Here is a 15,465-nt window from a genome sequence, read left to right as displayed (position 1 = left end):
CTCTTCGCACTACATGTCCTGCCCATGTCCATTTCTTCTTCTTAATTTCCGCTAGAATGTCGGTAACTTGAGTTATTTCTCACACCCACTCTGCATGTTCGCTATCTCTTAATGTTACCCCTACAATTTTTCGTTCCATAGCCCTCTGCATTGTCCTCAACTTAAGTAGAACCCTCTTGGTTAGAAAGGGCAGAACTTCTCAGAAACATGGCCATTAGTGGGCTGGTCATTTATTGCGTGGTCCCAGGGATTTTGCGCACAAGGATTAAACGAAAAGAGTTTAAGAACTGGGAAGTTAATTCAACCGAGGACTCGGTAAGCGTGACTAAGCTAGAATTGATAAGCGTGACTAACGTATTTGTAAACTTTAAACTAAAGGCACTAACAGCGACACAAAGATCATATACCGAAGTGAGAAATGTATTTCCTATTCTAAAATGCTGGAGGTCCTGACAAGAGATGCCTTTAAAAGAAAAAGAAGATATAAAAATATTTGCTAATACAGTTAGTATATTGCAAATTATTGCTACTTGCAGACAGATTCTGCAACTACTCAATTGATTATCACTTCCACGAGCCCACCTTCCTTCCATACCTGATTGTATTTTGTAGGTAGGTATATCTTCCGGTAAATTCGTAAGCACAGATATCACTTTCCCTACGTCTAGCCATCTACTTATATCATCACCTAGCACTATAGAGAGCTTCTATACTAGCACCCACGACTAAACCTGAGCAACAAATTCAGACAACTCCAGCTAAATCTGCATTCAATATAATCAATGTTTAGAAGTTTGAAAATAAATTGAGTCCAGACTCATTTACCTCCAGTAGGCATGAGTGCCACATGATTTCAATGATGCCTTTTCTCCTCAGGTGACTTCGCATCTCTGTAGCACACTGATGAAGAGCAGAGACCTCTATCAAGCAACAGTTTGAAACATTGTGAAGTGCTATGCCACAATGACTGTATTTCACTCCTAGCAGTTAGCTAGATTAAGAAATGTACACATACAAGGAAGGGCATAAAGACTAGCCAGACTTTATGCCCCTGTATACAAGGAATTGCACAGAGACTAGCCACAGGAACAGTGCTCTCACCTCCAACTTTTAAATGAAGGCATGAGGAAGCAGGTTAGGATGTATACAAATTGCAGAAAGGGTACTGAAGAGCTGGATGAAAACCTCGCTCACCCAGATATTAGCTTAATTGTGTGTCTGTTCCTTGAGAGTTCTCAACATACTACCACGTGCACAGAGCAAAGGCCAAAAGTAAGTAGGCAAGATACTGAGAAAACAAATTCATCCCAGAATGAATTTTAGGACTTGAGAAATGTCCACTTGCTTATCCTGTCCCAAAGAATTGCCTTAAACAAAACACATCTGCTGAAAGAATGATAATGACTGTCAGTGCTTAACCACAAAGCATATTTTACAGGCAAGTTTAAACCTTCAGTAACAGACTTGTAGGATACCATCTGTCATGCATGCAATATTATTTATTTGGTAAGTTGACTTCAGAAACTTGAATTTAGATCCCCATAGATAATATTGTTAACCAGAAACATTTAACTTCTACACATTTATTTACATAATCTCTAACAGTGCTGCACAAAGAAACCTCTCACAGCAACAAGAGGTCAGTAGGCTTCTATAACTGGAATGTGTTATGTAAAAAAAGAATTTGAAACAAAAAGGCCAGTGATATTCAAGGTAGGTTGACAGCATAAATTAACAGGTTTATATGTATCAAATGAGCAGTCTGATGAGAACGATGAACAGTAGTTGCCCTTGCATGTGTCATGCGATTAGGCACAACCTTCTCTAAAATAGGGACAATGAGAAAAGTCCGAGCTTTTGTTCTGAGTAAAAATAGATCATGCAGCTGTTTCTGGCCATGTTGATGTTTGTAGAGCAACTAAAGATGAATTACCTAGTGATGAAATTAAGTGAAAAAATAATCCTCTCTCACGGTCCCTTTACTATTCCTCTGATCTTTTCTGCATAAGAAAGAATTGCAATGGTGGTTCAGTGGCTTTGACATTTGGCTGCTGATTGCAAGGTTAGATGACTGAATCCTAGGCACAGTGGCCATGTTTTGACGGGTGTGAAATGCAACTGTGCTACCAGCATACACTAAAATGCCGAAGCGGTTTAAATTAATCTGGAATCTTCCACTATGGCGTCCTCATAGCCCATGCATCACACTTTGGATGCTAAACCCTGCATACTAAATACCCATGCCTAGGATACTAAAGACATACTCTCAGCTAAAGTAGCATATTTGTTATAACAATGCAATCATTTAGTGATACAAGCCAACATCCATTTGTCCTCAGTGACCTTTCAAATTTACCAACAAGCCTTCAAAGAGTATTTATTTATTTATCATCATACCCACAGCACCATTGTCTGGCATTACAGTGGGGGGGGGGGGGGGGGGGGGGGGGGGTTGAAAAAGAAAAAGTATACAAAATCCACCGCGCATGCAGGTGGCTACAAAAAAGAACATTTAGATAAAAAGAACACGGAATTATTATACACAAAAAATGTCATAGCATGGAAGAAAATGAATCATTTGATAATATGGACACTACTTCCTCAGGCAGCTTGTTCCATTCCGAAATCGTTTTGGGGAAAAAAGACATTTTGAAAAGGTTAGTCTGGCATCTGTATTCTTTACCTCAAGTGAATGATCTCTCCATAAAGACATATAATCAGGGTTGACTAAATATTTCGTTATGTCTATTCCAGTTCTTGAATGATATATATTATGAAATAATTTTAAATGCAGAACTTTCCTACGTTTTTGAAGTGAGTCCCAACCCAAAGCGTTTTTCCGCACTAGTTACACTAAAATAATGCCCATAGTTATTAAAACCAAAATGAACGGCCAAATTCTGAACTCCTTCTAGCTTTTGAATGTCAGTCAAGGATTTTGGGTCACAGACTGTGCAAGCATACTCAAGTATGCTTCTAACGTTTGCATTATACAGCAGTTCTTTGTCTTTAAAGGAAAAAGTTTACCGTTACACCTCAGGAAGCCCAATATACGACAGGCTTTGGCAGCAACAAAATCCATGTGACGATGCCAAGACATTGCACTGGTTAAATAAACACCAAGATATTTAAATTCGAACATTGAAATCAATCTACTATTATTAATATTGATACGTGATATGTGATACCTTTCTTCAGCTTCATCGTCTATCACTCTGTAGTCCATCGTCGTCCTCTTTAGTGGCATATAATGTAACAATATTATAAGTGAAATTATGTGAAACCTTCTTTTTAGTGAAACACATATGTACAGATTTTTGTATATTAACATGCATTCCCCAATTCTCACACCACTGGTTACTTTACACAAGTCAAATTGTAATGCATCGCAGTCACTTTGATCGTTAATAATTCTATACCACACACAATCACAGTAGTAAAACCCTTTACAGACGTTTCCTTGAAAACTTTTTATTTATACTGTTTCATTAGCTTCACTTTTGGTTCCCCACACGGCTGAAGAGGTGGCGATTGCACTTGCAATAGCAGGGACAATGGCTACTACAATTATAAGTGATTCCAAAACAACAATATGCAACTTTCTCAAGGGAAGGGTCTCTCCATAGGCAAAAAGGATACTGAGAACATGTCAGGATGATAGAATAATCCGGCTAATATGGGCACCAGCCCACTCCTAGCTTCAGGGAAATGAGGGAGCTCATAAGCTTGCTTGCGGTCTCACCTTCTGGGTAGGCTCTGATCCTCAGTACACTCTTAGCAGAGACAGGCTAGTCAGCTACAAAGAGATTACAGAGCACTATCGACTAAACAGGTTGGAATACCCACCGGTAGATAGGACACTAAATAAGATCCAAGAAAGCATTTGGAGGCGCTTACAAACAAGGACTTTTCCGAACCCAGTCAGTGGTACCCGGAGCAATTCTCAGATAGGTGCAAACTATGTCAGGATAAGGCGGATCTGGTAAATATGATATGGATGCGTCCAGAAATAACAAATATAAATGAACAGACAAAAACGGAAGAATTTTGGGAGACTCTACTGTTGAGCTCACACCCTGAGACTCAGCTAAGTGTAATCCGATTGGCCGAACACGCCGCTTGGATCTAAGGGCTCCAGGCCTTCGTGTAGACGGGTAGGTTGACGCCTACCTTGTATCTGTTGGAAATTAAAGTTTTTACCACCACCACCTAGGTGCTCTTGTACAAACTTCAAACAAATTGAAAAGAGTTACAAAGCCTGCCAGGTTAGTCTTCAAGAGCTATACTATATTTACAAATGCTGAAGTTATTTTTATACCTTTGGGTTGTGCACATCAAGAAAATGCAATAAGACTTAGGCTCAAGATTTCCTCTTCAGTGTGACCTCTCTGACAACCAAAGTAAAGGTAGAAAAAGAGAGCCTTTCAGCTCTTACGCACAAAGATGCAAGATTATGCATGGAAGAAGCGAAAGGTTCTCGCCAGGGAAAAATTATAGGTAGTTTTTGGAGGGCATTTAGTTTGAACCTTACATTTTTTCAATAAAAAAAAAAAGCTTCAGCGTGGTTTTCCTAAGTAAAATCTTTAGCATGGGCGCGACTGCACCACGGCCTCCCTTATATCTACCTCAGGGTTCTTACTTATTATGATTGCCGAGAACCTTCTAAAAAAGGCTTTACATGGCTAGCAACTAATTCTGGATGATTCATGTGCACATGATGGTCACCCTCTAAATTTAGCATCTGAAAGCTACGGCAGTGTTCTCTGAGAATACTTATCATCCTTCCATTGTGCACAGAACAACGTCCAAAGCCTGGCACAGCATCCAGAACAAGTAGGTCACCCTTGAAAGACTTCCACCATGGGACTAAAGCAGTGCTGTCAACCCTATCCCAAAGCAGTGCCTTCAGTCGTACATCTCTGGTAAAAAGGTAACGACCATCAGCCTGTTGCCTGCAGCCACGCTTCATCAATATTTTCACATCTTCAGCATGGATGCGTCCTGAAGGTGTCCTGGCATACAGATTCACAATGTCTTCTTCAGTGTAACTTGGCTGACGACTGTGCTCCTTATCTTCAAGGCGTAAATAGGACATCAAAGTAGCTCGTGCAACATTTAAAACTTGGTTTCTAGACTCGTAGATGTCACCGAAGCCATCAAGCAGTATCATTTTTGTCACCTGAAAGATGTGCTACAATCAGTGATATCTACCACGTGAAGCACAAGAAAGATGAACAACACTTTTCTTGTTATAAAATTTTGGCACATCATTTCACTGCAGCTGTCCTATTTTCTTTGTGTGGCGATTTCATATCAGCCATTCCATGTGACCAATGTGAATGAGTCGATTATGATAGGCTAAGCAGGTCTCCAAGAGCTGCTCTTCACATATGAAAATGATCGATTCTTGAAATAAAGTTCATGGCCTGAACCTAACATTATGCATGCGCCTCTCATCAGCACTAGCTGTCAACGTATATATATGCTTGCTTTGGTCACTTAAAGGGCATTGCTTTATGCAGCACAGATGCTATCTAGCTTGAGGCTAAGACGTAGCCATCATGAAAACCATACATGTAGAGTTAGTCAGCTGCAACTGTTACTGAACAACGTAAGTGCTGCAATATAAGTGCTTGCCATGTCATGGGATCCTGTATTCTCCACCCAATACAAAACATGCTGCTGACCTCGAGCTCAACAGAAGAACAAAGCTTGATGATTAAAAACTAAAAATAAAGTAGCTTCCAGTCATATTACAACACACATTTAATGAAATAGGAGCTGGACATATTATGAACCATTATCGGCATGTGCCTACTCTGGCTAAGAATTACCACACTCCGGCACAAGATGGTAACACTGACCTTTTCAGGAAACACATTGGCATATCGGTGTGCCACAAGGCCTCCCAAGCTGTGACCAAACAAATAGAACTGGTTCCAGCCTAAAAACTTGATGGCATGAGCGACATCCGATATAAAATGTGTCAAACTGTAGATGCTTCCTTTTGGCAGGTGCGACGAAAGGCCGTGACCAGTAAAGTCCAACGCCACAGCATGCCACCTGCCATGCAAAGTCTCCAGCAATGGGTCGAAGCTTCCAGCATTGTCTTGCACTCCGTGCAGGCACAGAAGGCAGCTGTTTGGTCTTTCTTTTGTTGCAGCTGGCCATACCTTTGCAGCCAAGTGGCCATAAGGCACAGGAATTCTGATTTCTTGTGTCGAGTGGTTGACGAGGGAGCAGGCAGTTGAATTTTCCCGTAGAAAAAAATGCTGCACTATGGATGCACTCATGCCCCCTATGGTGCTTACTTTGTACACATTTCTGGAAATAAATACATTTTATCAAATGCAATAATGTAATATTCCAGTCATGTTTGCTCAACAGCAGATTAACTTAATCCATTTCAAATCTGAGCTAAAACAAAATGAAAGTACACAGGTAAACATGCTAATTCGATTGTAAAGTGGAACCAGCAATGCAATGATGAAAACTGTATAAACGTGCCTGTAGGGAGCTATTTTCAGTTGACTCATACGAGCCCAGGTGATATAGGCTGGCAGCATGTTTCTGAAAGAGGAAGAATTACAAGTGAGAAATATGAAGGCTTTTTGTTTGACATTCATTATCAGGTAAAGCAACAAAAGGTAAGGACACAAAAATATGAATGACACTGAAGCTCTACCAATAGGGGCATGATGAGACAGTGTTAATGGCTCCTGTATGGAGGATCATTCGTGCACAGGCGTTTAGCTACCCGTTTGATCGCTAATCTCTTAATATGTGCCTGTATAATGTCACATATATTGACATACAGCCGTAAGCTACCCATTTATGTGAAAGGCCATCGAACACAGATACCAATAAAGTCCTGCTTAACCAAGCCATACAAATGTGCCTGCATGGCCTAGGGGTAGTTTGTCTTAATCATCACCCAAAAGTCCTAGCAGCATCGTAAAGCAACGTGAAACACAAGACGAAGAGGAACAGGAGACTATACGAGTGCTCGTGTCGTGTCCTGTTCCTCTTCGTCCTGTGTTTCGTGCTGCTTTATGATGATTCCATTCCAACTCGCCCAGTTTCCTGTTCTCGTATGCTAGAAGGTTCGGAAGGTTCAATTCCGATATCTCAAATAAGACCTATAGTTGGCAGCACCTGCTACGTCATGTGGGCTTGCGACATCCCAGAACACACTAAACAATCAGTAGGTCTTGGACACTATCACATTTATTGTTCGACTACAGGTGAGATTTATGCCTCTGTTACTGTGCCAACATGGAATACGAGCCCCAGACAGCTTGCCTACCATAGATTTTTCCGGAAGCAGTGCAATAAGGCTGTTCAACAAAGGAAGAAGTATTGAAAAGTTGGGTGCTGAATTAAGTGCAGAGGTGGTTGTCTAGTACTTTGAAGCTGGCCCTCAGTATATCACTGGTTTCATGAAATTTATTAAACAAGTTTTGATAGACCTTGTCTTTAATAGACCTTTTCTACTCCATCACAAAAGGAAAATATAAAGCCAGAAGTGTATCTGCAATATGCTTTTATTTTCTGTTACCAGAGTATGACACAGGCATGATTCCACAAAGCATGAAAGATATGCGTTACTTTTCTGTTTACACGAGCCTGTGGTAGCCCTAACCGTTTATTATACTGAAGGCAACTTTACTCTCTGTTCACCAGTAGTACTGGCATTCTGTCTTCAGGCAGCGTAATTTTTTTTTTTTTTTTTTTTTTTTTTTTTTTTTTTTTTTTTTTTTTACAGCAATGCGAACTAAGCCGTGAACATCCATGGGATTCCAAGAATTGCTAAGAGATACCTTATGGCGTATCGAAACTGTGTGTGTCACGGGCAACTTTTGTCACTCTGGCTTGATGTGAAATACTGACGGACACTGAGGTCTATTGTGTAGACTACACGCACACGTACGTTGTTAACTGCTCTCTCGGACTACAGCGTTTAGGTATTGAGGCAATACTGAACGACTTCGTCAAGGGATTTCTGCTTCCATTTTTGCGGCGCATGCAACCTTCTTTGACGCGGTTTAACACGAAGTGCCATAAATGCGTAGGGTACGTGATGAGTACTCACCGACGATTAGCTTATACTTCAGAAAATAGTTAACATGCTCAGCGTTCAACACATTGCATTCAGTCGAGGCGCATTCCGATGTTTGCGACGGAGCACAGTGCACACACGAAGGGACGCCTTTATGCAGAATGACCGAGATAGCAAGAGATAGAGTTAAGTGCACCAACTTGGGTTGAACTGGACGTAAGCATTACTTGTAAACGTTTTTGTCGATCCAGAAGGAACAACCTTAGAAATAACTGCAAGTTTTAATATGTGCATACACCGCAAGGACCCGATGGCAAACAAACCGATAAGACTGAAGTGGCTATCGAGCACACCTCGACAGGCATTCTTGACGAATTTAGGCGCCGCTGGAGATATAGGAGTAGGAAGCCGTGAATGGACACAGCAGGCGAAGCCCCCAAACCCCAAACTACCGTACGCGTCGATGACGGAAACACGTGCTGCACATGCTTTCGGCACTTTCGGTTTTGTAGGTTTGAAGCTCAGTAATTAATGCAGGCTTTGCAGGCTGATGGCTGCTACAGTGGCATTTAAAGCCCTTCAAAATGTGAAATGTGGTCTCACTAAGAGTCTTGTCATAACATTTGTAGGTAAATATATAATTTTATCAACGTCAACCTTGGTCTAACTCTGCTCCCTGGCGACCATGTATAAACAACAACAAATTAAGACGAATCCAGTCGAATCCAGACTTTATACAGAAGCGCGAAAACCGAAAGTCAGACCGCGATTTCCCGCAGTGGGCTTTAGTCCACATAAATGAGCATAATGGTATCTAGGCGAATACAGCCCCTCATGTTCCCTTTGCGGGGATTAGAGGACAGATCTAGAGCACATCATGTTTAAATGTGAAACCATGCAACCGCCGGAGGGCCTGCAGATTACCAATTCGGAACAGTGGGAGGCCGCATTGCCTAGTTCTGATCCATGCAGGAACTCCGGAACCAGGAGGGCGGGGGGGGGGGGGGGGGAGGGGCTTTTATTCCGAGCGCTCCCCCCCCCCCCCCCCCCACCTTCTCACTGCTCACACTAAAATCACTTTTATGAGCGCTGAAATTCTAGGACGTTAAAGTGTAGACTGTGTTGTAAATGAGCTAGCATGGACTTCCACCATTTTGAAAACTTTTTCTTTGCGTGAACTAAATTAATACTCTAAAAAAAAAAACAAACAAGAAAAGCAAGTATTGAATGACTGACTGGAGCAGCAACAGCAGCAGACGCAGAAGCAACAACAGAAGAAGGGCGGCGTTAAGGTGAGCTGGGGAGCGGGCCCTCCAAACTCACTGTTTACGCACTCGGATCAAAAGAATATTACGCGTAACTCGGAAGAGGTTAAAGCTCTAAGAGAGGAGGATGCATATCTCCGTAAAAAAGTCAATGACCTCATTAAAGAGATGCAGGCTCAAAGAACAGGGCAGGTACCGTGGCCCCCGATCCCGCCGGTCGAAGTGCAACGACCCCCGTCCGCCTTAGACGTGAGCCCCGAGGAATTAAGAGCTTTCATGCAGCACGTGGAGAATTTCACGGTTCGCATCAAAGAAGAGTTTCGCCAGACTCATGCAAAATTAAATGCTATGTATGTCAAAACCAACCTATTAGAACAGAAAGTCACGTTAATAGAGCAAAAAGTTGCGTGGCGGGACCACGTCAATACGCGACGAATAACAAACGAGGCCCGGGACGGGCTCATACAAGAGCGCCGTTTCGTCACTGAAGGCTCCAATCCGAACAACGCCCAAAGCCATGGCTAAAAAAACCCCACTAGAAATCTGGCAATGGAACTGCAGGGGGTACCGCCAAAAACAGGGACTCCTAATGCAGTTTCTACTCACGCAAGACTCCACACCCGATATAATAGCTTTACAGGAAACTAGCACGACGCCGACACTCAGGGGATATACGTGCTACGATACCGGACGCATGACAACCCTGGTGAGCAAAAAGTTGGTAACCATAGCCCATGACCCGATTCCCAACACGAAAATTGAGCACTTAGTGACGGAAATTATTCCCAAAAAGAAGCACAAGGAAAAGAGTGTCTTTCTCGTAAACCTCTATAGCCCGCCTCACCAGCGGGACGCGAATTTTCATAAACTCTTTCTAGGGGCCAGCAAACTTGCTAAAAGCAACACGCTGCTCATTGTAGGTGACTTTAACGCTCGCGGTCAGCAATGGGGATACCCCACAAATAATCAGAAAGGTATAAAGGTCGAGGATGCGGCGGAAGCGATCCAATGTACCCTCTTAACAGACGAAACTCAACCCACGCGCCTTGGCAATTCTGTCTGCCAGGATACGTGTCCGGACTTAACTTTTGCCAGGGGGGCCAAACATGCAACGTGGGAGAACCTGCTGGAGAATCTAGGCAGTGACCATTATATCTTGAAGATCACGATAACAGCCACCAACATCAAGCGCAAGCTCGGCACGGCCAAGATCACCAACTGGCCGGCCTTCCCCAAGGCATGCATGCACGGACCTGGAAGGGGGGATTACTTCCATAAATGATTGGTGTCAACAACTCAAAGACATCCAGAAGCAGTACACTCAGGAAGTGGATCGCACCGAGCAAACACCAGAGGTGGACCCTCGGCTCCTCAGGCTATGGGAGGCACGCCGAGGGCTCAGGGAAGAAGCAGCGTTTTAACAGGAAACTCAAGCTGAAGATTGCAGAAGTCACCAAGATAGCGGAGGAGTAAGCAGCCCAACTGGCCAGGCAGGGCTGGCAGCAGTTCAGTAGCTCGCTGGACGGGTCGTTCGGCCAGAAAGAAGAACGACTGCAAGCAGCGGCTACCTGCGTAGAAGAATATGTCCATGCACGAGGTCTCGCCTGCTCCACAGAAAAATCCGAACTCTTGCGAGTTCACAAAGGGCAACACAAAGAAGGGACCCTCAATGTCTCCCTCGAAGGACAGCTACTTCCCGAACGAAACAAGATACGAGTCATAGGAATGTCGCTTCAGAGCAATCAGCGATGCGGCCATACGCTCGGCCTTCTCAAGCAATCGACCACTCAGGTCGCCAGGATGATCACGCGTGTGTCGCAGAAGCGGAGCGGTATGCGAGAGGGGGATACCCTGCGCCTGGTTCAGAGCCTGGTACTCAGTCGCGTAGGCTACGCCCTCCCGTATTTCAACCTGAACAAAGGAGAAGTGGAAAGTGCAGATATCATCACCCGCAAAGCTTACAAGACAGCCCTGCACCTACCAATGAACACCTCTAACGCAGCCACCGTATACAAGTGTGCCATTGTATACGGTGGTTGCCATGTAGTAAAGTCTGTATAAATTGGGGCGATTTTTTTTTTGTTTTTTGTTTTTACAAAATGTCGAGAATGTTCTTCGCTGCAGGCAGTGAAAATAAGCACAGAAGGGCAGACTTGGGTAATAAAATAAAGATAAGTTCTATTCTTACATGACTCCTTTATAAATCAGTGCATGCTTGATGAGCTGCGGCCTGTCACGCTTGCCTCCCGCAAGCGTGACGGGATTAGGACATGTTAGCCTACTGTAACAGCTGCTAGAGAACTTTGGAAAAACCTCGCAGAAGATGAAATCTACAGCACCTGGCTGAATATTCACATAGTAGTGGAGAAGGTGAGCGTCTCAAAAGAAAAAAAAAAAAAAAAAGGGCGCAAATGTTAAAACATATAAACACAAGCAAATAATTACCAAACTTGTTAAATCGTGATGCGACTTGCCTGGGAAGTTTCGTATGCATCAAAGGTCACTAGCCTCACAGAAGCTAAACGCTATTGGTTATTGCTATCCGGAACAAGACAGAATGATGCTGCAAAAGGCAGTGTTAAGGATGAAACCATAGATTCGAAACCAGCAGAAAAGTCATGCGCAGTGGTCGATGCAACACTGTGTATGTATGTGATGATGGAGCATGCCGCCTAGTCACCATGGAGTATCGCAGCGAGTAAGGAAATTGATGAATGGATAAATGCAAATAGAGCCTAACTCTTACTATCGGGCTGCCGCTTGCGCTATGTCCTAAACGTTTGGGTGAGAAGCGCAGGGTAGGTGGCGATTTCGGCATATATTGTTTTTTCCCAGAAATAACCACATTTTGTCTGGTGTAGTCATTCGTGCACCTGGTCACCAGGAGCTCTAAAATTTAAACCGGACTTGCAAAATTTGCTGTCGAATTTCACAATATAGAATTTCTCCGCCGCAGTCGTCGCAAGAGAGCCTTCAGAGATCCCGCGGCGCGTGACTTCACCCCCAGTGCCGCTCACTCAGCGATCTCCGCTTGAGCCGGTGCATGTAGGGACGTTTCGGTCATGAATAACGTATACGCTAGGGACACCGACGATGCCTACGACGCTGAGTTTTCTACGGCACGAGGCACTTGCACTGTCGAGTAAAACTCGCTTACGGAGACTCTACCACCACGCACCAACGCATGCCTTGGGAAGCCTGTCAAGCTGGCTTTGCCTCAGCATAAGCCTTGATGTGGAAAAGCCACTTCACTGCCACGCTGCTCTGCCAAGCCTGCCTCCCTCCCTCCCTCCCGCCCTCCCTTTACCAACGCAAATGCCAGGACGAGGCATGTTTTCGCGCGAAGATTTAAAATCTGATGACTTTAGCGAAAGCGGCAATAACATTTTCACGCGCATATTATTTAAATTTTTGCAGAAATTTTTTGTATTTATGTCGGAAGGATTTGCAGCAGCCTAGTTTGGGCTTAAACTGAACATTAAAAAGACGAAGATCATGGCGTCTTGCCCTATCAAGTCCTGGAGCATCAATGGACAAGAAATGGGAGCTGTGACAGATTTTCTGTTCTTGGGCGCCAAGATTACCTCGGAAGGAGACTGCAGCCATGAAATTAGGAGACGCCTGCTTCTGGGAAAGAGAGCAATGGTTAGCCTTGACCGCCTAGTAAAGAGCAGAGACATTAGTCTGCCAACCAAGATCCGTGTAACCCGTGCTATGGTCTTTCCAGTTGTGATGTATGGATGCGAGAGTTGGACTGTGAAAAAGGCTGACCGCCGAAGAATTGACGCGTTTGAATTGTGGTGCAGGCGAAGACTCTTAAGAGTTCCTTGGACTGCCAGAAGATCAAATCAGTCGATATTGTCGGCCATAAACCCTGAATGCTCATTGGAGGGTCAAATTCTAAAGTTAAAGCTCAGCTACTTTGGTCATCTGATGAGAAGAGAGGAGTTGCTGGAGAAAGATTTGATGTTGGGAAAGGTTGAGGGTCGCCGGAGAAGGGGTAGGCAGCGAACGTGATGGTTAGATGGCATTCTCGAGGCATTGCAGATGAAGCTATGTGATGTTAAGAAGATAGTGAGAGACCGGAAAGCGTGGCGTGACATGGTCCATAGGGTCACGAAGAGTCAAACACGACTGAACGCCTGAACTGATTACTTATTAGCGGGCGGAATACAGCGAAACGTAAGCTGACTGGTTAGAAAAAGTTTTTCGTCGTAGAATACGTTACCTAAACTTCGGTCACAGTGACAGTTTGCAACATGAAGACGAAATTTGAGGACGCAAAATCGAACTGCTGTTGATTGTTACAGTAATGCCTCAGATCACAGTGTACTCATATCTGAAGTGATCGTACTTATTTGTATCGTTTTAACTTGAACGTAAAAGTGAACAATAGCGCAATCGCTTATTCTGGTAGTATAATTTAATATGATGTATACATCTAATTTCATACTACTGCAAGGATTTATAACAATATTTTTCAACCCATGTAAACTTCTTTTCCACATTTAGATGAGGTCTTGGTTTTATTTCCTACTAGAGATTTGGTTTGGATTTTGAGGGATTTAACGTTCGAAATCGACTCAACAAGTAGCACGTACCGACGAAGAGGACTCATTTTGTGCGCTGTAAAATCTGAACCCGTGTTCCGAGCTTGCGTTGTTTTCAGAGATGTTTTCGCCGTTTTCACCCTCATGTGATTAAACATCGGAACCGAATAAGTGAATGTGTACTGTTACCGTCGGTTCCGCCGTTTCCACCAATCGTTTGACTCAATATGAGGGCAAAAACACTTTTGAAATCTACGTGAACTCAAAATAAGGGTCTAGTAGGGGTTTTGAGAGCGACATACAGTGAGCACGCATGGCGGTTAACTTAGCGCGTAGCGCCTCGCCATCGGTCTCCTTCCTCGAGCAATCGCGGAGGGTGAGATCATTAAAACCACTGCATGATTCTATAATCTATCACCTATTTTTCGTGAAATTTACGCATATACCATAGAACATAGTCTCGTTACCATAAAAGTTAAGGATTCCTACCTTGAGGTTACAGCTTTCACGTATTGTCAGTGTGTTCGTATTAGTCACATAGTCCATGAACGGGAACAGTTCGGAGGGGTATCCAAAAGTGCCTGCATAGATTTTTAGGGTTTTTCTTGCTGGGAATGCCGAGTCCTCCAGGAATCAAGACACTGTGGATTAAGCATATGTGAAGCGAATTGCAACTTCTCCTGTCCTCTCTTTCGGCATCGTCACACATTTGACAAGGATAGTCCAACTCCTACTTAATAGCGTACATATAGAAGCATTGCACTTACACGACTTATTACTTAAATACACTCCCTTCACCTCTGACGGAGCAGAACGTTTCTTTCTGGCTCAGTAGTGTTCTTGAGTAATACTCGCCGCGCATTGAGAATATTTGAAACATAATTAATAAAATATTTCACGAAATATTGCCGCGAATTATTCAAAACTGTATTTCTTCTTTTTGTACAGCCGCCGATATTCGGCCTTATCACTGCGATTCCAGCGCATGAATCGATTATGTATTCTTTGTTCATTTCTTTTGCCATGAGATCTAGCCTTATCATTCTCTTTTTCATGCAAAATGCGCCGAAATGCATTTCGAAGATTCCAGCCATTCGCTTGTGTTTCTACAATGTTTCAGTATAGGCTAGTCACCGGTTGAGATTTTATCTCGATTTTTCATCACAGCCTTTAAATCGATCGCTTACGCGTGAGACGGGCATTCTTTGTTCGACGACCGCCGAGCACAATTGTTGCTATCGCAGCCGCCGATTGCTTAGTTTTTTTGCGGGCGCAAGTAAGCCCAATAAAAGTTTCTTCAGTGCACTCCCAGACTCTTTATTTATTGTCATCGGCCTTAGCACCACCCCGTAACACCTGGTGGAAGTGCTGACCTTCGAGTCCCGGTTTACCCCTTGAAGCCAAGACCACAGCCCTGCTCCTGTCGCCCTGGGGAACCAGCCAACAGGCCATCGAACCAGCTGCCGACTTCAAGGGCTCCAACCCGAACACGGTCTGCTACCGGACCCCGTTCGACCCCGGAAGGCATCAACATTCACAATGGCCAAGTCTACAGCACCGGTTGTCTCTGTGCAGCCCCGGGAGGCCTCCA

At 43.7% G+C, this 15,465-nt stretch overlaps 1 protein-coding gene across 1 annotated transcript; it reads right to left on the bottom strand.

The window, feature by feature from the left end:
- Positions 1–2,450: 2,450 nt before the first annotated feature.
- LOC146198010 (serine hydrolase-like protein) lies at positions 2,451–8,553 on the bottom strand. The gene is made up of 4 exons (XM_084593315.1): positions 8,093–8,553; positions 6,508–6,570; positions 5,865–6,324; positions 2,451–5,179 (listed from the first exon to the last, which is right to left on the bottom strand). Exons 2-4 carry the CDS (start codon positions 6,564–6,566, stop codon positions 4,643–4,645), a joined length of 1,056 nt encoding a protein of 351 aa, XP_084449441.1. The 5' UTR covers positions 6,567–6,570; positions 8,093–8,553; the 3' UTR covers positions 2,451–4,642.
- Positions 8,554–15,465: the final 6,912 nt, after the last annotated feature.

This window comes from Amblyomma maculatum, chromosome 2 (genome assembly GCF_055883805.1).
Source record: "Amblyomma maculatum isolate TAMU_Amacu chromosome 2, ASM5588380v1, whole genome shotgun sequence".
Classification (NCBI taxonomy): domain Eukaryota; kingdom Metazoa; phylum Arthropoda; class Arachnida; order Ixodida; family Ixodidae; genus Amblyomma; species Amblyomma maculatum.
Note: the sequence above shows the minus strand (reverse complement) of the source record. Positions and strands in the feature narration are given on the sequence as shown.

Bases quoted from the DNA above. Each gene is read 5' to 3' on its own strand.
- LOC146198010 (XM_084593315.1), bottom strand. From the start codon at position 6,566: ATGCTGCCAGCCTATATCACCTGGGCTCGTATGAGTCAACTGAAAATA. The intron at 6,325-6,507 runs GCACGTTTATAC...ATTTATTTCCAG, and splicing joins CTGAAAATAGCTCCCTACAG to AAATGTGTACAAAGTAAGCA. The intron at 5,180-5,864 runs GTCAGTGTTACC...CACATCTTTCAG, and splicing joins CCAATGTGTTTCCTGAAAAG to GTGACAAAAATGATACTGCT.